We start from the raw sequence: 23,099 nt of genomic DNA, 5'->3' as shown, positions 1-23,099 counted from the left end.
TTTTTTAAAGAAAAAATATCAGTATGTTATAAATGAATTTTCACTGACAGCTGAAATATATTTCTGCTGTTTCATTAATTTTGTTTTTTTATCTCCTTTTGGACTACAGAATGATTTTTTAATTTAAATTTTAGGATATAGATCTAGAAAACAAATGTCGAAACACAAATTTAAATATACAACTTTTAATTGTATATACTTGTTAAATAGATATAAACTACATTGTGTTATCTGTATTAAATATTTTAAAATGTCAATATCCGTCCAGCTTTTTGATATTCCAGTCAACTTTTTTATTGTTGATTTTTTTCCATTTATCCTGTGATGTTTTACATTATATACAGATATTCCCAAACTAAAAAAAAAACAGTATAATTTGAATACATATATTTTTAGAAATGGAACAAATCAAAGCAGTTGAATTAAAATCTGATTATTATTTCCTATGTTTATTATTTATATTCACATTCCATTTTATCTCAACAGATTTTATTCAAATCATAATATATTATAGTTTTACTCAAATTGTCACAAATACCCATTTTTCCTAAAAAACTGTCTGTGATAACATTCTTTATTTTAAAGTGATATCTCAGCTAAATTATTATTCATAAATCAAACTCCAACTTTTTACCTTTCTGGATAAATATTTTAATGTCCAATTATTTAAACTTACTGTCACTTTGTAATTTAAAATAAATTTATTTATAATAGGTTGTGCCACAAATATTCTTATCTTTCACCAAAGTTATTTAAATGTGATACTTCTAGGTAATATGTGTGCCTTACATTATTTATTGAAAAAAAAATGTTAAAATGAATAAAAGAATCTTTTTAAACTATAGCATTTTAACTGCTGGTGTGTAAAGGTGAATCCAGTAGTCTTTCTTGCTGTTAAATCTGCAGATTACAATATAATAGTTATGATTCAGATTGTCTTAAAGATTGATGATATTTTAATAATTCATTTTCTCATGTAAAATGTTGTCCGAGTTAAGTTTAAATAACTGTTTAGTCATTTTTTTTTAAATTCTATCTAAACTGAATCTGAAAGAAAAAAGAGGTTAGATGAATGACATTATGGTTTTTTTAAAACAGGCCTATCCCTCCCTCCCCATGGTCACAGTCAGACCACACTACCCCCCCCCCCCCCCCCCACACACACACCCTTTTTAAAAGATGTCTCAAACAGTGTTTCTTCCAGACTTTTTTCTCCGGGGGGGGGGGGGGCGGACACTTTTAAAAGTATATATTTTCTATATAAACTATATAAATGATGCCTGGAAGAAACTCTGGTCTCAAATCAGCCTACCCCTCTCCTTACCTTCCTCTAAATTACCATTTTTTTATAAAAGAAAATTGGCCTGCTTATAAAATTCCAAAAACACCCAAACAAATGTGTGTTTGTTACAAAAAAAAACATCCTCTATTATTTATGTAAATAATTGTATTAAATCACTCTTAGATATTTTACTTATCCTCATTCCACCCCACTGCTAATGATGTGTCAGCTTTTTATTTTTTTATGTCAACTAAGGGATCATCCATTTTTATGACGTTCACACGGGGAGGGGGGGGGTCTAAAAAAATTGACTTTTGCTGACGCAAGTGGACTTTTAAAAGGGAATTGAGTGGACTTGGGGGGGGGGGGTGTCCAAAATAAAAATAAAAATGTGGACGTCATAAATGGATGACCCCTAACGAGTCTTGTTCTACCTCTTGTTCATCACCTGCTACTCCAGGCCATGGGAATATTCACAGGCTACTTATTGCAAACTTGATTTTAATTATAGTCATTAACCCTCTAATGCTCAAACTACATTTTTAGCTAGAGTTTGCATTAAAACAATTATTAAAATGCAATAGAGGGCTATTTTTATTAATGAACACAATTATATTAACCACAGCAACTAAGTAGTGAAATATTGAAATGTATTAATCTACATTGTATGTAATTCTTTATATGTAAGTTTACAATTCACAAATAAATTGTGATTTTAATTTCAATTATGCTATATTATGTCTATGACAGTAATGTGTGTCTGTGTATAAAATGGATAAAACCATGTATGGTTGTGTATATGTGTGTATGTGCCAGTTTAGAGTATACATTCGAGTGGGTAAAATTAACCTGTATTTTTTACAAGGTCTATGTATACTTTCATATCTTGTTACAGTTGCTGTGACTAACTTGTCAGACAACATTCTGAGGTAAATGAAGATCATAGGACTATTTCTGCAGCCCAGTCAACCCCTTCTCCATCCAAATCAATGCTCCATTTTTTTTTAAAAAACAGTAACAAATGTGATTAGGCTTCAGCTATCTATGAATATTTTTAAAACTTTTGTGAACACATGTCACATAAAAGTTTTTTCCAAGTACCTTCTGAATAATTTTTTTCCCAAATTCCAAAGCCAAGGTTATTAACTTTTGCTAAACATCAAAATAAATAAATGGTTTACTGCCAATGGGAACACATCAGATTATAAGGTGTGGTCTTCTTCTTTATTATTTTTTAACTGTATTTAAATTTAATGTATACTGTTTACTAAATTGTAATTTTTATTTAAAATGTCATCATGATTAACACACTTAATTATTAAATACATGCAATTTTAAGAAATAAAACTTAAATATATATCTTTACTTTGAGTGCTTTTTCTTTTTTTTTTCATTAAGTCAAATTATGAAAAAGACTACACCAATTCACAACCAAAACACAACCACTCAAAACACAACCCAGACAACAACAGCCACCAGCTCAAACATCAAAAACAAGAAATTAAAACTTGTTACAAAACAACATTAAAAATAAGAATGAAGGCATGGAAACTTGTTTGAAAATATGAAAAGTTTATATTGAGTTGAGTGAAAATACATGTAACGAATTACACAACAATAATTCTGTACAGATGAAGAACATGTAGAATTCACATAAAATATTCCAACAAAAAAAAATAATATTAAGATGTTCACATTTTGACTAGTGAAATCTATCTATCAATGATCTTAGTGCAATACACTTAAACAGTTATGTCTATACCAACATAAGTAATCTTACAACAAGTAAGCCAAACTGCCATTTGTATAACTAAAGGAATGATGTCATTTATTAAGTTTTAATTTGTGTCTCATTATAGTAGGCTAGCAGTGTAAAAAATACAAACATTATGCTTCACATTGCGTATAATTCAAATTTCATCAAACTAGCAGGCAAATGAGCTGGAACAACTTATTCCATGAGCAACTGTTTATCAAGCCAAGTTTAGCAAGTAAAAAAATAACAACTCAAGATATAACCTGAGGAATAAAAACATATATGGTTGACAACACCTTTAAAACTGTCACTTTGAATGGAGGTGAAATGGCTATTGTTCTATCTCTCATATTGATCTTTGATGTAAATAATTCACCGAAGTAAAAGTTGTAGGAAATAAATGACAAAAATAAAAGTGGAGTTCCTTTACCAAAAAATGAATGATGTCACTCAACTGTTTTAGAACACTTGTCTGGATTTGCAGATACACAAATATCAAAAAGTAAAGTCAGTCAACTGAATATACCCATCTCTAAAACATAACAATTAGACAATTTAATTGTAATGCCAATACTGAGGGAAGGTGACTAATATAATAATGATGCATTCAAGCACATGATAATAATAATAATACTAAAAAATGGGAACATATATAACATAAAAAAATGAAGTACAAAGTCCCGCCAGATAATTTTTCTTCAAATGTATCAGGTTCAGTATTAACAGTTGTGTTTGAAGTGTCTAGTGAAAAGTGTTCTAATGACCTAACTATTGGTAAATTTGTACATTGTGGGATAAACAAAAAAGGCACAGGAACAAAAACAGTTGTTTTTTTTTGTCTCTAAGTACATAAAACACACAGGACAATAACACAGAAAAATAACAGATTGTCTCCAAGTACATAAAACACACAGGACAATAACACAGAAAAATAACAGACAAGACACACTGTGGCCTCCACATCAACCCCTTTTAGCCACCTCATCCTCCACTTCAAATAAACATTTCCCACAACGCAACAGATTTTTAAAAATTTCCTAAGGAGATATTGCACAATGTCTGAGATTCAGTGACTGCCGAACAATCTATGAAAACCTACCATGTTGAAGTTTGTAAATCTACATGTAGAGTATTGAAAAAAAAAAACCTATTGATTTTAATACTTTGAATATTCATTTTTTTTAAAAATAAAAACTTGTTACATAATAGAAATGGCGGTTAAAATAAAGATACAGGACGCAAAAGAAAATATAATTACAATTAATCATTTGAAATCGAAACACATTCATTTTAGAGAAAAACATCTACAAATGATTATTATCAAAAAATCATAACAGTACTGATGATTAATGCAATGAATATTTAATGATATTAAAATGAAAAAGGCAATTAAAGGCTTGAATGGAAAAGAAAGTTTTATAACATATCAAATAGACCACAAGTGTTCAAGTAAAAATTGATCAGGATATATTTCTAAAACTTCTGAGTAGCTTTTTATAATTTGATGGACACAGTAAAGCACAATTATATCCATTGAAAACTCAAAACTATAATCTCACCAGTTAAAAAAAAAATCTACTTAGATGTGTTATGACAAGATTTAATGAAAATAATTTAAAGCAAATGTACATATATAAGTGTGGGATGAAGAAGAAATTTTAAAAAGACAATATCTGTACAACAAATGATTAAGAAAAAAAAAAATGAAACTTTATACAGAGAGAGATGAAAACTAAGCTGCCTTCTATCAGAGTTGTAATACTCAGGCTAAAACATTGGGTCTAAAACAAATCTATTTCTTTTAACAGCCCCCTCTGTTTAAACAGAAAATAATTTACTTTTTTTTTCTTTAAATTCAATAGTGTACTGATTTTTTTTTTAAATGTGATCTCCAGCTGAAAAAAAAAACAAGTTACCTAATGGTTAAAAGAACAATTTTAAACACTCAATAGAGTTATTTTTAAAATGTAAACATTTCTTGTAGTCCAGTTTGTAAAAGCCAACCGAAAAATACAACACATTGAAATGACGTTTTAAAATAAATTATCCAACTATAAAAAAACATCTTTATAAGGTACAACCATTTATCACATTTTAATATATTAAAAAAAATTTGTTAAAGCTTTTTACATAGCAAACATAAAGTCATTACACTGGTTATGAAACAAACAAAAAAACTAGTAATAGATGGAGTAAAATAAAAAATGGGAAGGGAACTAAATATAAGAATACATTAGTAACAAAGCATGGAAAGAAAAGGTTTTTACATTTGTTAAGTGATTTAATTTGATGCAATGTTATTTAAAAGATTGTTATTAATGTAATGATAGAGTTATAGGTTCAAAAATATACCATCAAAGTCGATTACAAGATTAAAAAATCTTCAAAAGGAAATATTAAATAGAGGGTGGTCATACATTAATTTTTTAACTTTTTTTTTGTCAAACTTGAAATTCAACCCTTAACTACAAAGTTATTTCATGCAAGTATGACAGACAAAAACTACAACTATGACTTAATATTTGTTACATATTTTCACTACTCTGTGACAGCTGGATCATAGAAATTTATCAAGACAGCTCTTTCTGTTGTTGACTACAGATGTGTGTGGTGGGAAGAATATTGCTGAGCCTAGGGCATACAGTGGGTGTGGCTGTCAACACCTCATTTATTTTCTTGATGTGGATTTCATGGACTGTAGATAAAATCAGGACAGTAATCATTTTTTAATACTTGAAGCAATAAAGAAATAAAACTTATAAAATACAAAGAGAGGAAATAAAATAATTACACATTGTTGAAAGCTAAATAAGGCAACCAAAATTTACCTTAGCAGTGCTGATGTAACTAAATCTGACAATTTAATTTTAACCATGCTAATGTTACAAAATCAAGGACCAAAATTGATTTTAACCATGCTGATGTTACAAAATCTAGGACCAAAATTGATTTTAACCATGCTGATGTTACAAACTCTGAGACCAAAATTTACCACAGCAATGTTGATGTAACTCAACTGCTTTAGTAATCTTGATGTAACTAATCTAGCAACAGAAATTTACCTTAGAAATGCTGATGTAACTCAATTGCTTTAGTAATCTTGATGTAACTAATCTAGCAACAGAAATTTACCTTAGCAATGCTGATGTAACTCAATTGCTTTAGTAATCTTGATGTAACTAATCTAGCAACAGAAATTTACCATAGCAATGTTGATGTAACTCAATTGCTTTAGTAATCTTGATGTAACTAATCTAGCAACAGAAATTTACCTTAGCAATGCTGATGTAACTCAATTGCTTTAGTAATCTTGATGTAACTAATCTAGCAACAGAAATTTACCATAGCAATGTTGATGTAACTCAATTGCTTTAGTAATCTTGATGTAACTAATCTAGCAACAGAAATTTACCTTAGCAATGCTGATGTAACTCAACTGCTTTAGTAATCTTGATGTAACTAATCTAGCAACAGAAATTTACCATAGCAATGTTGATGTAACTCAATTGCTTTAGTAATCTTGATGTAACTAATCTAGCAACAGAAATTTACCACAGCAATGTTGATGTAACTCAATTGCTTTAGTAATCTTGATGTAACTAATCTAGCAACAGAAATTTACCATAGCAATGTTGATGTAACTCAATTGCTTTAGTAATCTTGATGTAACTAATCTAGCAACAGAAATTTACCATAGCAATGTTGATGTAACTCAATTGCTTTAGTAATCTTGATGTAACTAATCTAGCAACAGAAATTTACCTTAGAAATGCTGATGTAACTCAATTGCTTTAGTAATCTTGATGTAACTAATCTAGCAACAGAAATTTACCATAGCAATGTTGATGTAACTCAATTGCTTTAGTAATCTTGATGTAACTAATCTAGCAACAGAAATTTACCTTAGCAATGCTGATGTAACTCAACTGCTTTAGTAATCTTGATGTAACTAATCTAGCAACAGAAATTTACCTTAGCAATGTTGATGTAACTCAACTGCTTTAGTAATCTTGATGTAACTAATCTAGCAACAGAAATTTACCTTAGAAATGCTGATGTAACTCAACTGCTTTAGTAATCTTGATGTAACTAATCTAGCAACAGAAATTTACCTTAGCAATGCTGATGTAACTAATCTAGCAACAGAAATTTACCTTAGCAATGCAGATGCAACTCAATAGCTTGTGATGTAACTAATCTAGTAACAGAAATTTACCTTAGCAATGCTGATGCAACTCAATAGCTTGTGATGTAACTAATCTAGCAACAGAAATTTACCTTAGAAATGCTGATGTAACTCAATTGCTTTAGTAATCTTGATGTAACTAATCTAGCAACAGAAATTTACCTTAGCAATGTTGATGTAACTCAATAGCTTGTGATGTAACTAATCTAGCAACACAAATTTACCTTAGCAATGCTGATGCCAGTTAGATTCTCAACAACACTGGGCAGCTTCTCCATGATGCTCATGACCTCACTGGTCAGCTTGAGGGCACCAACATCTCCCTTGCCGCTTGAGACCATTGTCACCTTCTTGGCATTGGTCAGTGGGGCGGCCACCTCAGCTGCAATCTGGAATGTTTAAAAATGTTTTTAAGTTTGAAACCAGAAATAAATATATCTATATATATGATTCTCTTCTGGGAGCCTTTAGAAAACAAGCTGCAAGCGCCTCCTTGCAGTCCCTTCTCTTTCTCTCTATCACTATCACCACCACCCCCACCCCACCCCCACATTGTCTGGTGAGCTGTGGTCACACTAAATGTTTACAAAGCTATTAGGGGCAGATAATTTAGTTCGATTTTAAACTTACAGGAGGTAACTAAGAAATAACTAAGAGGAGGCTGCTTTCACGGGGGGGGGGGGGGTGTAGGGTCAGGGTTAGGGGAAAGGGGGGGGGGTTAGTGTTTTAAAGCAAATATTTTCAGTGGCAGCATTGGTACTGTCGAATTCACAAATTATGAAAAGTAGAAAATAAAACAACTAAATAGCGGCGTATGATATGCTGCGGGTCGGCTCGTTCTAAAAAAAAAAATATAATTTAAAAAAATCGTCCAGTTATTTTTTAGGTTGATGATACCGTAGATTACCTTAGGGAGCATCTCCAGAACCATGTCAATCATGGCAGCATCCTGGTAATCCTTCCAGGCGTCAGCCTTCTTAGCCATCTGCTCTGCCTCAGCCTTAGCCCTGGCTTCAATAGCAAAAGCCTCAGCTTCACCTTTCAACTGAGAATGTACAATACCTTTTTAAAACTGTTTACTATTAAAACTTCCAAGTATCAGTATCTTTTAGTTTAACTTTTTAGCGTATTTTTCCTGAATGAGCAATAAGACTGATACCTTTATTAAAACAAAACCAAACACAAAACAGGGGAAATCACTCTCAGGGATAAATTCAAAACTCACCTTGATGGCCTCAGCCTCTGCCTCAGCCTCCATCACAATCCTGTCCCTGTTAAACAAATAGAAATAATAGACTCTAGATGGCTTACATGAAATAACAGACACTCGTTGGATATTTACTGAAATATGATCTAGAGCAGTCTACAGTTACTATTTATTAGGTGTCTGGATGTTAGCATCAACCAGCAGTTTCCAAACTTCATGACACTGTAACTAACAAAAAACCCAGACATCATTGTGCATTCCTTACCACCTCTCATCCCATTATTAAAAAAAATATTTTTTTACCATAATGGTTAGTTAAAATAAATATAACCCTAATTAACCTATACTTCAAAGGAGCAAACCACCCATTGCCCAACAATTTTGAATCAAACAAAAGAATGAACCACAAATGATGATGGGATAGTGGGTAAAATGCAAACTTCACTGGAGACTAAACATTTTTATGGTTAAATTAATTAAATTTTATTTACATAAATAGTTGAATTTGGTTAAACTTTTTACAACCCCTAAAGAACTAGTCCATGCCTTCCAGTTTGATCTCAATAACATCTTCATTGAAAACCCTATTCAAACAATGATGCAACACTACATACACCAATGGAAATAACTCTGCCTCATTTCAAACCCTTATTTAGGCAACGATTGGACACCTACGATGACCCCCCCCCCCCCTCCCCACTGATTTCAAACACCCCACACCTCACCTATTTGCCTCAGTCAACTTCTATAACCTGAATCATTTCAAACCCCTATTTAGTCAATGATCCAACACCTACAATGACCACCTCCCCCCACCTCACCTGTTTGATCAGCCAACTTCTATAACCTGAATCATTTCAAACCCCTATTTAGGCAATGATCCAACACCTACAATGACCACCTCCCCCACTCACCCACCCACCACCTCACCTGTTTGCCTCAGCCAACTCTATAACCTGAATCATTTCAAACCCCTATTTAGGCAATGATCCAACACCTACAATGACCACCTCCCCCACTCACCCACCCACCACTTCACCTGTTTGCCTCAGCCAACTTCTATAACCTGAATCATTTCAAACCCCTATTTAGGCAATGATCCAACACCTACAATGACCACCTCCCCTCACTCACCCACCCACCACCTCACCTGTTTGATCAGCCAACTTCTATAACCTGAACCCATTTCAAACCCTTATTTAGTCAATGATCCAACACCTACAATGACCACCCCCCCCCCACCCACCACCTCACCTGTTTGCCTCAGCCAACTCTATAACCTGAATCATTTCAAACCCCTATTTAGGCATGATATGATCAAACACCTACAATGACCACCACCCCCCACCCACCTGTTTGATCAGCCAACTCTATAACCTGAATCATTTCAAACCCTTATTTAGGCAATGATCCAACACCTACAATGACCACCTCCCCTCACTCACCCACCACCTCACCTGTTTGCCTCAGCCAACTTCTCCAGCCTGAACTTCTCAGCCTCGGCAGGTTTCCTGACCTGAGCGTCCAGCTCCCTCTCCCTTCTTGTGATCTCCTGCTCCTGGACCTGAATTTGTTGGGCCCTTTCAATGACAATCACCTGCATGTTCTCCTCTCTGATCCTTTGTTTTGTCTTGGCAGCCTAAGTACAAAAACAAAACTTTTGTTAACAAAAAATTTCCTAATTGACCAAGATACTGTGGGCCTCTGGTTGACAATACAACAAACAGAGTTCATCTGTTTCTGTGCCAATAGGGCTGGTAAGTAGGTCACCAACCCGCTCTATGGCTCATGCAGGTTTTATTGAGCCGTTGAACTTACCAGCCCTATGGCAGACAGATGAAGTAGAGTTTATCTGTTTCTGTGCCTATGGCATGTAAAGGAATTTACAAAGCCTGGCCAACATTTCTTTCTGAATTATTAACCAGATGCCCATCAAAGCTGACAGGTGATCTCAGCACTTACAAATAAGCAGCTACACATGCTACCCCTCAACCAAACTGTTCCACTTTAAAACAAACCATTACCACCAAACAACATCACATTTAACAAAACAGAAGCAGTGTAAGTAAGAAGTGCAAATCTCCCAACCTGTAGCTGGTAAGCCAAATCAGCCTGGGCCTTCTTAGTCTGAACCTCCATGTCATAGGCCGCTTTCTTCAGCTCAAAGTCTCTCTGGGACTTGGCTATCTCAATGTCGTTGACATACCTGGACTGCATGCGTTTCTCTTCTGCAATTGCTTCCTGTGGGGGGAGAGATAAATATTCTGTTATCATTCCTTGAGCGGAACTAAGTACTGTATGGGTTACTAGAATAATCAAAGCAAAAAGACTTTCTGGAATTAAATTTTTCACTAATTTACATATATTGATTAAATCATACTATTAATAAGTGCCTTATACACTAAAATAAAAACTTTAAAAATGTCTTCTTTCAGTAACTACAGGCAATAAACTATAAAACAAGCCTAAATTATGATGTATGAAATTTCTTTTCAAAATGTAAAGTTTAAAAATAATATGTTAGAAGTTAATTGGAGATTAGAAAAGCTGTTTGAAAAAATTATTTTAAAACTAAAAAATACTCATACATTTTAGACACACAAAAATAGTATAAATAATATGTAATGAAAACCAACAATAAAAATCACACATGTATTAAAATGTGCACTGCTTGTGTGATTAGTTTAGCTAACTAAACATGGGGCATAAACAAGAGAGATAACTAAAGGCAAGTTAATATTGATTTTTTACTGCAAGATATTACACTTTCAACTAATACAGAAATGTTTTGGATGGGCAAGTAAACTAATCACAGAAGAAGAGCTAATAAAATGTAATACATTGTAGAACATATAGAGAGTAATACATTGAAGGACTAATCAATGCAAGGCTGAGAACTAATACAAGGTAACACTGTGAAGAACTAGTAGTCAAACCACTAAATGTTGAAACAACTCACGAAGACAAAAAAATATGTAGGCAGTGTAGGAGGAATTCAATGTTACAACTGAAAATCTGACCATATGCACATATTACGAACGCTATTCTGTCAGTCTTACAGCTAGCCAACGCACCGGGTTCGTTTTGGAATGGCTAATGATAGATGTCTACTAAAGAGGGTCAGAACACAACAAATTTCAACGTGGGCTCGAGAATAAGATCTAGGGGTATAAACACGCTGAACTGATGTGACTCACAACAACTTTAATCCATCAACAACCGTTTAATATGTGTACAGGAATAAAAATGACACTTGGTTTATACAAAATAATATAGAAACTAAGAGTAAATAATAAACCAGTTAATGAAAAAAATCACTAGACTAGATTACAAATATCACAGATGTGGCATTGGATAATGAACACAACTTTAAGGGAAATTATTGAAAACACTGAATAGCACTAGAAACACCAATTAAATAACCAATTAAACTTTCATCATATGACGTGACGGAAAAGTACTAGTGAACTCTCCCAAGGTCGATTACATAAGCCAAAAACTAAATCATATAAAAAATAAGATCTAAGTAGGTCACACACATAATACAAAGACTATAACAGTCATATAAGTAAATGATATGTATAAGTAAATCTAATAAGAGTGTGTTTCACAAAACTTGTTTTAGAATTTTAAAATTTGTAATTTCATTAATGAAGTTATAAATTCTGCTCATTTTACAGAACAAAGTATTAAATTAAAAACAAGGGGACATAACAGAGCTGAATCATTTTGTGGATCTAAACTGGAGGACTAAAATGTTACTATGTTGTTTCAACAATTAAAGCAAAAAAAAAGGTAAATATGAAAACTCATTAAAACTGCAAGTAAGTTTCTCAACAAATGGAAATAAACAGAACTCACCAACGAATAATTACACAGAAAGCTAAAAATAAAGAGCATGCCGAGGAACACCAATGGAAAGGGTAACAGACAGATCTACCTTAATTCCAGAGTCCCTCATAGCTTCTGCTTCACCGATCCTGGCATCACGTTTGACTTGGGCCGTTCTGGCCATGCCCAGAGATTTTAGATACATCTTAGGGACAGGCAGGGAGAAGTGAGAGGTACCAATACACAGAGAAGTAGGTAAGAAAGGCACGGGCAGAGTGGGAAGAGAGAGAAAAAAATGTGATTTTAGTTTGATGGTATTATCTTCACAAAGAAAAAAAAAAGAGCTGTGGCAAGTCTGGTGGATCTCTGGAAAGGAGAGCTGAAAAAAAACTGACACGGTGGGTTATTCAGTGGTTGTGTGATTACATCACCTTAATGCCAGAGTCTTTCTTAGCCTCGGCTTCACCGATGCGAGCATCTCTCTTAACTTCCTCTGTTCTTTTTTTGCCTAAAGACATCAGGTAACCCTACAGATATACAGATTCTCTCATTATATCACACATGCATGCCCATCATACAAACGACAGGCTTTCAGAAACATTTGTTGGTTTTTATATCATTTCTTTTTTATTGCTTCATAGAAATTAAACTATATGTTTTCTATACTTTTTACCTTGCTTCATTGAATTGAGGCACTAATCAGAAATTATAAATTTTCTATGTTATTTTATTTAAACTACTTCAAAAAAATTTAAAGACAGACATTCAGCTGTATCTTTCAATTTTGTATATTTGCTTTATTTTGTTTCATGATATTGAGCTAAGATTTAAGTAGTAAAACATAGCATTCCAAAAATGACTTTGTGTCAGCAAGTATAAAATAGTGTTTTTATAGGATTCCCCTGCTTATAAACTCTAGTTCTACAGCATTCTTAATCAGACAACAACAAATAATAATTGGCCAGAAGAAACTGATAGAGGGAACATCAAGTATGTTAGATCAATGCAATAAATAAAACATCTGGAAAATAATTGTTGCTATAAATAAAACATGTTAATGACATTCAGATTAGAACAAATTTAATCTACAGAGGGAATCAAAGCAAATAAAAAAACTTACATTTAAATGAAGATTTTTAAGTACAAGATGTTTCAATAATGGCAAACGTAAAAATTTAAATATTGCTGCAAAATGGGATTTCTACCAACAAAATTAAGTTTTACAGCCATATGGCAGTTGACTGACTTCAGACTGCTTTTTATATTTGTATTTGCTTCCATAGCCTTTGTTCACCCCAAGAACAATATGTAAGGCAGCAGTTGTTTGATTTCAGTATTTTTTCTCCTAGATGGGCTGTTGTACCCAAGCAAACAAACGTGCATTGGGGTGGGGGTCCAAACTGTAATGATTCTATTGAAAAAAATTAGGCATGAATATTGTCAAAAGATAAGCCCAGCTCAGCCTACCTCTTCATCTCTGATGTCCTTCAGAGTGTAACTGACCACATAGATGCCCATGTTGACCAAGTCTGATGAAGCAACTTCGAAAACAGCTTTAGAGAACTTCTTCCGATCTTTGTAAATTTCCTGCAAAACCAGACAACGTTAGATTAAGAACCCCAAAACCTGAACTAAACAATAAAGTGTGATAAAGATGTAAGCCATAACTGACCTCAACGGTCATGTTGCCCATGATAGCTCGCTGATGACCCTCCAGGGTCTCTTGTGCAACTTTCCTGATGTCTTTTTCAGACTTTCCCAAAAATAGTTCACAGGCGGCTTGAAGAAGTTTGTCATTGTTGCCTTGAACTTTGACCTGTCAAACAAATTACTGGAGTTCATCAGGTAATATTAAAAATATTTAATTAACCTAAGTCTGTTGTGAAATTTTAAAAACAAGGAGCTAATTTCTTATTTAATGGTTAAACAATATTTCTGAATGTTTAACTTTAAATACAAATGCTTTACATCACTTTCTAGAGGACAACACAATTTTAAAAAAGATAGTTCGAAAGTGGTTTGAACACAGTTTTTATCCAGGCAGTTTGAGTGATTATCAATTATCAATTTATTTTTATCACTAATTTTATGTTAGTACTTGTAGTATAAATGAACTTGAGATTATTTTCATTACATCAAAAATTTTTCATGAACAATGTCTATCATCAACGCAGTAGTTTAATATTACATTTTAAAGATAGATTATAAAAACTTTATACTTAGTTAACTCTTAAATAATTGTAATATAAAATATTTTTTTAATTAATTTTATACATTTTGTTTAAACAAATGCTAATACTTTACCTCACTTAGTTTTCAGTAATTCATATCATTTATTTAAATCTAATTATATTTTAACAATAATACAACAAATTTAAAGCATACATGACTTAGTAATGCAATCATCTACTCAGCATGCAGAGCTACATATTGTTACATTAAGGTACAACATAAAACATGCAGACTATCTTAATATTTTCAATTTAAGACCAAAAAAAAAAATAATTGAAAGTTATTGCATGTTTAAAATGAAATTCTGATAAAAAATAAAATTTGGTAGAAATTCTTATAAAATAAAAATTGCATGCAATTAAGATCCAGCAGGTTAGAAAAGAAACTATTCAGAATTATTAAGTAACAATTAAAACAGCCTGGGAAAATTTTTCTTTTTGACCCATTTCTTGTTGTAAACTTATTAAAACATCACCGAAGATGCTATTTTAATAATCTTTGTTAAATTTATCATTTATAAATTGAGTTTAAATTATATTTCTATAGCATTTTTATAAACAAAAATTAGTTTTAAAAATACTGGTAAAAAGACTACAAAATGTGTAGCATTTGAATATCAATTTGGAGTTATATCATTTTGAGTTAACTTTCCCCTTAAAAATACTCTGCTTTATTCTAATTGCCTACATGCATGCACAGAGAAAAAAAAGAATTTTTTTTATAAATCGAAGGAATTAAAAAAATTAAAATCGAATTCCATGGATAAACATTTTTTTTAAATTGATTTTTTTTTTCTTAATAAAATAATTACTTAATAAATAAATCCTTTCAATTTTTATAAAATAACTTAAATTTTGGATAAAAAGATGATAAATATAAAATAATTTTAAAATGATCAAATTTTTATTTATAATTAATTTCTTCCATGCAAAAAAAAACTAGTAAAATAATTTAGTAAATGATTTTCAGAGCATCCAATAGATTAATATATAAATGTGTTTAGCAAAATAGCGGCTGATATGCTACGCTGTCCTCTTTATTATCAGCGCTGCTGGTGTTGTTTCCTTACCTGGGCAATCCCAGTAACAGATATAGCTACACCCAGTTGTGTGTACACATTCTGACTCTCTATTGTTAGCGTCATTGTGTTCAGTGAGAGTCTGAAAAATGGGCCAAAAAGAAGGCTATGCACACACAAAACAAAAAATAAAATTGAAATAAAAATAAAAGTAAGGAGGAAGTTTTGGATCAATGAAGGCTGGCAGGTGATTTGAAAGAACTAAACAAGGAAAGTTGGGAGCGTAAAAGAAATTAAAAAATTTTCTTTTAAAATCCATTGTAGGCCTATAAAAGTATATAATGGCCTATTATTTTAACTTTAATTTTATTATTCTCAAAACGGTATGCGTTAGAAACTTGTTTTATTAAATGAACATGTTTCTAGGCACTAAAACTTAAAAAAGAGCAAAATAAAAATAATAACTAACAGTGCCCACAGATACTGAAAAAAAAACAAAAAACTACACATCCACCAAAAACTCATAAGTGACCAAACACTGGACTAAAACTATTTTAGTAGACATTTTTTCAGTGGAGGGAAACAGTAAACATAGGCCAACAAATAATAAACCAAACCAGACTATCCACCACAGAGTCAGCCAAAGTTAATCAGCGGCCTTAGTTAACAGGTTCCACCATAGAAAACATACTACAAACACAGGTACACGCCAAGAACAAGCAAAGGCTGCTGGAGTCCACCACTAGCTAACAGCAAGGTGCCCAACACTTACTTGCGCTATGCCAGTCACAGATATTGAGACACCCTGTTTGGTATACACCTGAGGGCTTTCAATAGTGAGCGTCATTGTGTTCAAGCTCATTCTTCCAAAGAATTAGCATGAGAAGAGGAGGGAGAGAACATTAACAATACAAAGAGACAATGTTCCCTCAGCGTTCCACTCCAGGCCCACCCATTATACATTACTCTCCCAGAAGTAGCGACACTCTATTATTATAGTAGTTATAAATTATCAACTAAAATGATAATGATTAATTAGCTATGCAGTAATTATGAGACGCAGATGAAAATGAGATTAATGTCAAGAAGAGCATGATTTCTTTTCTGAAGGCACCACTTCATCATGTGGCGTAGTATCTTCGATGAAAAAACTAAACCCCCAGCAAAACAGCTATTTTCCCAGATAGATATTTCACATTTTTTTTTTAAAACCCACAAAAAATTATTTTTTTTTATTAATGAACCGTGAAAAATGATAATATTATAATGAAAGAGGATCCTCATGTGGATAGTGCTCATTGATGAACTGACAAATTTATCCAATTTTATCTAATACTGGTGGGATGAAAATAAACTGCTTTACTTTACAGCATAATTTTGAACAAAGATAGTGAAAAGACGAATTAACAAACATTTTTTTTTTCTGTAACACCACTTTGATTCGTCTTTCTTGAATGTATTATGCTTAGTAATAGCAATCTATCTGCCTCCTGGATTTGCTTTCATTAATGTATATGCCAATTATTTTCCTGAAATAAACTTTTAAAACCAACAAAATCTATTGAATAACAGGTGAACTATTGTCACCAATGTCAAAAGACTCTATGCCAGTATCATCTTAAGCAGGACTTCCAGGTTAGCATTCTTGTGCTCTATAACAAAACAAACCATCCTGTAAAAAAGAATTGTTATAGTTCTTGAAAGGTACTTTAATCAACTTACCTCTGCAGCTTCTGGATTCCAGGCCAGACAAAGACGCGACCACCAGGAATGAACACGGAGCGCACGTGGCAACATCCTGCAAAAGACAAAACACTTGAATTGTAAAACATTTCGCAACCTATACTTTAATCTTACAGTCATATGCTGATCAAGGCCTTGAATCTTGTAATGTAACTGCCCTAAAACTATTATAGCAGTGTTACAATAGCATAAATTGCTAAATATGCTTACAAAGATCAACTAGCTGATTAGTTGGCTATTCTCTGAACACAGTTTTGGAATATGCCCAGAAAACTGACCTCCTGTATTAACTTGGAGATCGAAATGACCAAGAATTAAATAGGCTTAAATAAATATATTAGATTAGGACTAGAACTGAAAAATAGTAATTTTTGGTTTTGGCTTTTTTTTTTTGTTTTTTTTTTAGTGAAAGATACCACATTAAACTAGAAAATGTAGCTCATTGTTGCATTTGGGAATTCTAGTTACAAAACAGACAGAGAAAATGCAAATATTAGTATTCAGGCCTTCAACAAATATTTTACTCCTTTACACACAAAAATATATTACTCTCTTTTACACAAAAATTCCACTTTGGCTTGAAGACATCAACAATCTTCTGTTTTTATACATGGACTATACATTTTAAGAGGATTTCATCAATGCATTAACAAACATTTATTTTTAGAAGTGTGTTTGGATCATGTAAATAATAACCACACATTGTGTCACTCAAGGACCCTCTCAGGAGCCACCGGTTACAGTATCACATGGGCGTGGGGTGCGGTTTTAATAATTGAATGTCATGTGCCACCGTGTCCCTGTTGTAGGCGCCATAGTACTCACAGGGGAACCTAGATGCTGCAGGTAACACGACCACCAAGATGTAGGTGGAAGTGCCTGATTCAATTTAATGAATGCTTATAGTAGCCCATAAAAATATTAACAAATTTAATGCCGGGTCCGAATAGTGTTGATGGCAATGGAACCTGAATTGAATAGATTAGTATTGCTGGCTAACCTGGCAACAGGGGCTTGTTGCTAACAACAATATGGCATCCCCACTGGATGCATTATGCATAACATCCCATGGTTTTTCATCTTATTCTTAGTTCCAATGACTTTCTTAGAATTACTTTTAAAAATGTTTACTTCAAGCAAAATGGTGAGTTTTCACGTTATAAAAACAAACTATTACTATTGGTAATTGGTGGCAGTAGACATAGAAGATATGCCTGAAAGAAACTCTCAAGAAACTCACATGCATAGCCAGTTATGAAGTATAACATTACACAAAAGAGTGATAGTGATATAATCATGTTTGTAATGGAAAGGAGTGTCATGCCATGGCTGAGGTGACAATAAATTTTAAATTAAGTAGGCCTAGGCCGCCCTAGGCCTTGGGTAGTCTTAAAACAGGCTAAAACCCTCAAAATTAGTGCCCAATGGATGTCAATTAACCAGTTGTCATGTTTAAATTGAAAACTGAGTAGGCCTAAGTTTTATATTTAGTGAGAATGGTAATCTATCATTTTAGATACGTAAAATTGCCTGCGACTGGTAATGTGAAAAACAGGTGATTCCTTAAATTTTAATATTTATTTCACATTTTGAGGAGGATTTATGTTTTGAAAAATATAAAAATGTTTCCTTGTTTCATTTATGTAGGCCTACATGTTTTTAAACAATCGAATTAAAACTTTTCAGTAGGAGTAATAAATGAAGACTAGCGATGTTTTCATCAGATGCAACCATGCTCATTTTTTATAGCAGCCATCTTGTTTAAGTTTTATTTTGTTAAACTTATAGCGGAAGATTCAGGGGAAGCCACTAGTCTAACTTACAAATGGCTGCTGTTTATAGATCTATAGGTAGGAATGTTGGGATATTTTTCCTAATTATCATAGAATGATAAAATGTACACAGATTAATCCTATAATATACCCCATTGATAAAAATACCAAATTTATCATTCTAGGCCTAATAGTTTTTTTTATATGAATTTTTAAAGTTATGTATTAAACCTGTTATATATCACTGTAATATCAGATTTAATTGTGTGATTGGCTTTAGGCTTGCATACCACTGCTGCTATTTGAGATAAAATTATAAAACTTTGCACATTAGTGCTAGAGAGTGTGGGCAATAGAAATATGAAAGTAAAATCAAAATTTGATGAAGGATAATTAGAACTAATCAGGTCAAATTAAAGTGAGGGGTGCTGTTCTATATAGGTCAATATGCAGACTGAAAGTCTATGTTTTTTTTTTTTAATATTAAAAAAAAATAAAATTGAAACTTTGCTAGAGGGTGGGGGCAATAGAAATATAGAAAAAAATTAGATTAAGTATGACTGCATATAGGCCTAATTAAAAGTCCTATGAAAGGGTGTTGCACCCTTATATAGTAATTATAGTGACTGCAACAGACGTATGTCCAGAATGCTACTATAACAGAAAGGATAAATTTGGTGATTGATACTGAAGCATGTAATAAGAAGAATGCTGAAAAATAAAACTAGGGATGGTGTGGTAAAGCACTCAACTACTAACATGCAAGTCTTAAGCTCAGATCTCAGACAAGTCTGTCTGTGCAGCGCGCAGCATCCACCAAGCTCAGATGAGTACCTGACACAAGGGAAAGTAAAGATAGCTTGGCAGAGAGCTAACCACACCATCACTTCATGTTCAGTGGTCAAGAAACAGATAAACTCTACTTCAGCTGCTCTATGGATGATGGATTGACAGGTCCAAAAGGGAAACTACTTTAATTATTTAATATACTAGGGTCTTTATCAGGCCCTATTGATATTATTATTTTGGTACAACTAATCAATAGAAAAACCTTAAATTCTTGTAAAAGTTTATTAAGTGTTAAGTAAGTCGTACCACATCAGAAGTTACAGCTTCCCTGTCTATCGGCTTATATGAATATATTGGCAATATGCTGTGATTTAAATACGTAATGTTTGTTGTATTTGTTTTTTGTTACTTTTTATTATTAAATGTAAAAATTGTATCCTAAATTATTATGAATAATAACTATCATGCCTTTTTCGTGTCATTCTAAATTCACTGCCTTATTAATTAGTATCCCCCCCCCAACCCATATCAATTGCTGCGCCTTTTGTTTATTATATTTACTATTTACTAATGTCATAGGCATAATTAATTATCACAAATAATTAATTAAGTTTATCACCAAGCTTCTTTACTTATCATAACCAATAATAGGCCCAGACTTACTTTATCAATCGATACATATAGCATTAGTTATTCTAAGAAATAGGCCTATAACTTATTTATTATTTATAGTATAAAGTATAATTTAGTATTAACTTAATTAAGTATAAGCCTTAAATCTAAGTACTAAGTAGGTATGTGTGAAATGCTTGACACTAGTTAATGTAAGCCTAAGCTTCTGGCCAGTCGTTTTTAATAGATAACTTGATCAATGTATTTTATCTAGTTTTAACAGTGCCACCCACAATTTAAATTCCTTCCAACTTCGAAAACTACGTCATTGGCATTAGTGCGCGTATTTTATCGATAATAGGTAATGCGGTGCTAAACGGACGCCATGGCGTTGTCAAGGCCGAAGCGCTAGCTCGGGGATTTGACATGTATGATAACTCGTAAACAGAAGTAGTAAGTGCCATAAAACCGTTATTATAATAATATTTGTTTATTTAATGGACACTTACAACTAATGGCAAGACACTTATAATGTGTTTAATACGTAAACTTATTTAAAATGTGACAGCACCGTACGGGACATGTTCGCGAGATAAACTCATTAGAATCGTGCGATCGATTTCGGCTTTAAAATTGTCATAATGGCGGTAATTTTCTAATTGAAACATATAATACTACTACACTAGAATATCTATATCGAATATTTCTAAAAACTCGATTCCAACAGTCAGATTCGGCATTCTTCGGAAAATGGCGAGTTTTTATAAAAGTCTGCATCAAAAAGTCCGGATGTGGAATACCGAATCGAAACAGCGGAAGTCGGAATGCCTATCTATAGGAAATCTTGTTCGCAAACACTGCTGTTTAAAGTTAATTTCTGGCCTATATTGATAAATTTAGCCATTGATTTAGGTTTATTATTCAGTTATCTGTATTATTTGACACAAATATTTCACAATCTAATCTAGGCCTACTTCTATTAAATTAAAGCCTTGACAATGAGGTAACTTTTTCGTACATACATTACTAGCCGCTGACGATTTTACGTACCTAAAACTAAAGCAATAGATTACCGTGAGAATATCCAGACCAGAATTACACTGAATTAAGTCTAGATCTAGATCTAATCTTAATCTAGATGCAGCATTTTTAGGCTACTTTTTAATTTTTAATTTATTGGGGGGGGGGGGGGGGGGGGCTAGATCTAGATCTAGGTCTAGATTTATTTACTAAAGTCTACTCTAGATACTAGATTCTAGATAGGCCTATAGAATCATAGATCTATTATTTAGAAAAATCGGTAATCTATCGTTTTGGGTACGTAAAATCGCCCGCGGCTATTAATGTACGAAAAAGTTACCTCATTGTCAAGGCTTTAGTAGAAGTATATTGTGATATATTTGTGTCAAATATTATAGATAAATGAATAATAAACCTAAATCAATGGCTAAATATATCAATATATGCCAGAAATTAGCTTTAAACAGCAGTGTTTGCGAGCAAGATTTGCTATATAAACAGCAGCCATTTGTAAAATAGAGTGGCTTCCCCCTGTCTTGCGCTATATCCGCTATAAAAAAAAACTTAAACAAGATGGCTGCTATAGTAAATGAGCATGGTTGCATCTGTTGGAAACATCGCTAGTCTTCATTTATTACTGAAAAGTTTTAATTCAATTGTTTAAAAACAGGTACATAAATGAAACAAAGAAACATTTTTGTATTTTTAAAAACACAAATCCTCCTCAAAATGTGAAATAATTATTAAAATTTAAGGAGTCACCTGTTTTTCACATTACTAGTCGCGGGCGATTTTACGTACCCAAAACGATAGATTACCGAAAAATCTAGCATTGTAGACCGAAATTCAAAGGTCATAAAGGGGTTATAACTAGGTCTCTAGATCTAGATCTATTTTAGTAATAGTCTAGAGTCTAGATCTAGATCTAGTATTTTTATTTTTGGGTCTGCCTCACATCACAAGTGACATCAACAGCGAAAATGGAGAAAAAACCAAATCAAATCAAAATAGGAGAATAAAGCACTTAAAACACAACAGATAGATCTAGATTTAGTATTATTACCTGAAACAACCATCACTTCATTGGGACCACAAGTTTCGAAACCCATTTTTAAATCAAAAGTCTGCTCGAAAAGTTAGAAATATTTGCAACACTATTGTTGTAAAACCAGGAAAGTTATGGCTGCCTGCATAAATAGATCGGCTCTTATTTTGGTAATAAGGAGAAACAGGCCAGGGCCACATTCATTGGTTAATAATAATAGTGTAGAAAAACTGTAAGAATAGGCCTAGGCCTAATCGTGAAACAAAAAGAAATCAAAATTAAAATTTTACAGTTCTCGCCGTTTACACCTCCCTACTTTCACATATAAGGAGTAGGCCCTATACTTATGCAAAAAACTAATACAGGACGAATTGTGATCGTGCAAGGAAATCTAAATCGTGATTTTGATAAATATCGATGTTTAACGCGTTTCCGATTCGGAAAAAACTTGGTTTTGCAAGTTTTGTCCCTTGTCTGTGAGTGTACGTGTGTCTGTAAACAGATAACGAGTGCCTTCTCTGATGGTAAACGGAAAAAAAGTCACAGGAAAAAAAACACAGAAAAAAAGTCACAGTTTTTGCTAGGAAAAAAAGTTACAGAAAAAAA

General features: G+C 32.7%; 1 protein-coding gene across 2 annotated transcripts; it reads right to left on the bottom strand.

The window, feature by feature from the left end:
- Positions 1-3,925: 3,925 nt before the first annotated feature.
- Positions 3,926-22,648, bottom strand: LOC131948770 (flotillin-1). Of its 2 annotated transcripts, none has more exons than XM_059310447.1 (12): positions 22,512-22,648; positions 17,235-17,310; positions 16,285-16,375; positions 13,935-14,078; positions 13,730-13,849; positions 12,694-12,789; positions 10,520-10,672; positions 9,889-10,070; positions 8,450-8,495; positions 8,132-8,269; positions 7,449-7,613; positions 3,926-5,733 (listed from the first exon to the last, which is right to left on the bottom strand). In XM_059310447.1, the coding sequence occupies exons 1-12, from the start codon at positions 22,555-22,557 to the stop codon at positions 5,707-5,709; spliced, it is 1,284 nt and encodes a 427-aa protein (XP_059166430.1). In that variant the 5' UTR covers positions 22,558-22,648; the 3' UTR covers positions 3,926-5,706. The 2 variants fall into 2 exon arrangements, with proteins under 2 accessions (XP_059166430.1, XP_059166429.1); XM_059310446.1 differs by lacking the exon at positions 16,285-16,375 and adding an exon at positions 15,564-15,654.
- Between the last annotated feature and the right edge of the window lie 451 nt (positions 22,649-23,099).

Source organism: Physella acuta, unplaced genomic scaffold (genome assembly GCF_028476545.2).
Source record: "Physella acuta isolate Inbredline_101_S28 unplaced genomic scaffold, ASM2847654v3 ptg000659l, whole genome shotgun sequence".
NCBI classification, from domain to species: domain Eukaryota; kingdom Metazoa; phylum Mollusca; class Gastropoda; family Physidae; genus Physella; species Physella acuta.
The sequence above is the reverse complement of the archived record's forward strand: the minus strand, read 5'-3'. Positions and strand labels throughout refer to the sequence as shown.

What these genes read in the sequence shown, in the direction of transcription:
- LOC131948770 (XM_059310447.1), bottom strand. Translation starts at nt 22,557, where the DNA reads ATGGGTTTCGAAACTTGTGGTCCCAATGAAGTGATGGTTGTTTCAG. An exon ending in AGAAAGACTCTGGCATTAAG is followed by an intron (nt 10,673 to 12,693) that starts GTGATGTAATCA and finishes CTCCCCCCACAG; the next exon opens with GAAGCAATTGCAGAAGAGAA. An exon ending in CTGGCATCAGCATTGCTAAG is followed by an intron (nt 5,734 to 7,448) that starts GTAAATTTGTGT and finishes TTTTATCTACAG; the next exon opens with TCCATGAAATCCACATCAAG.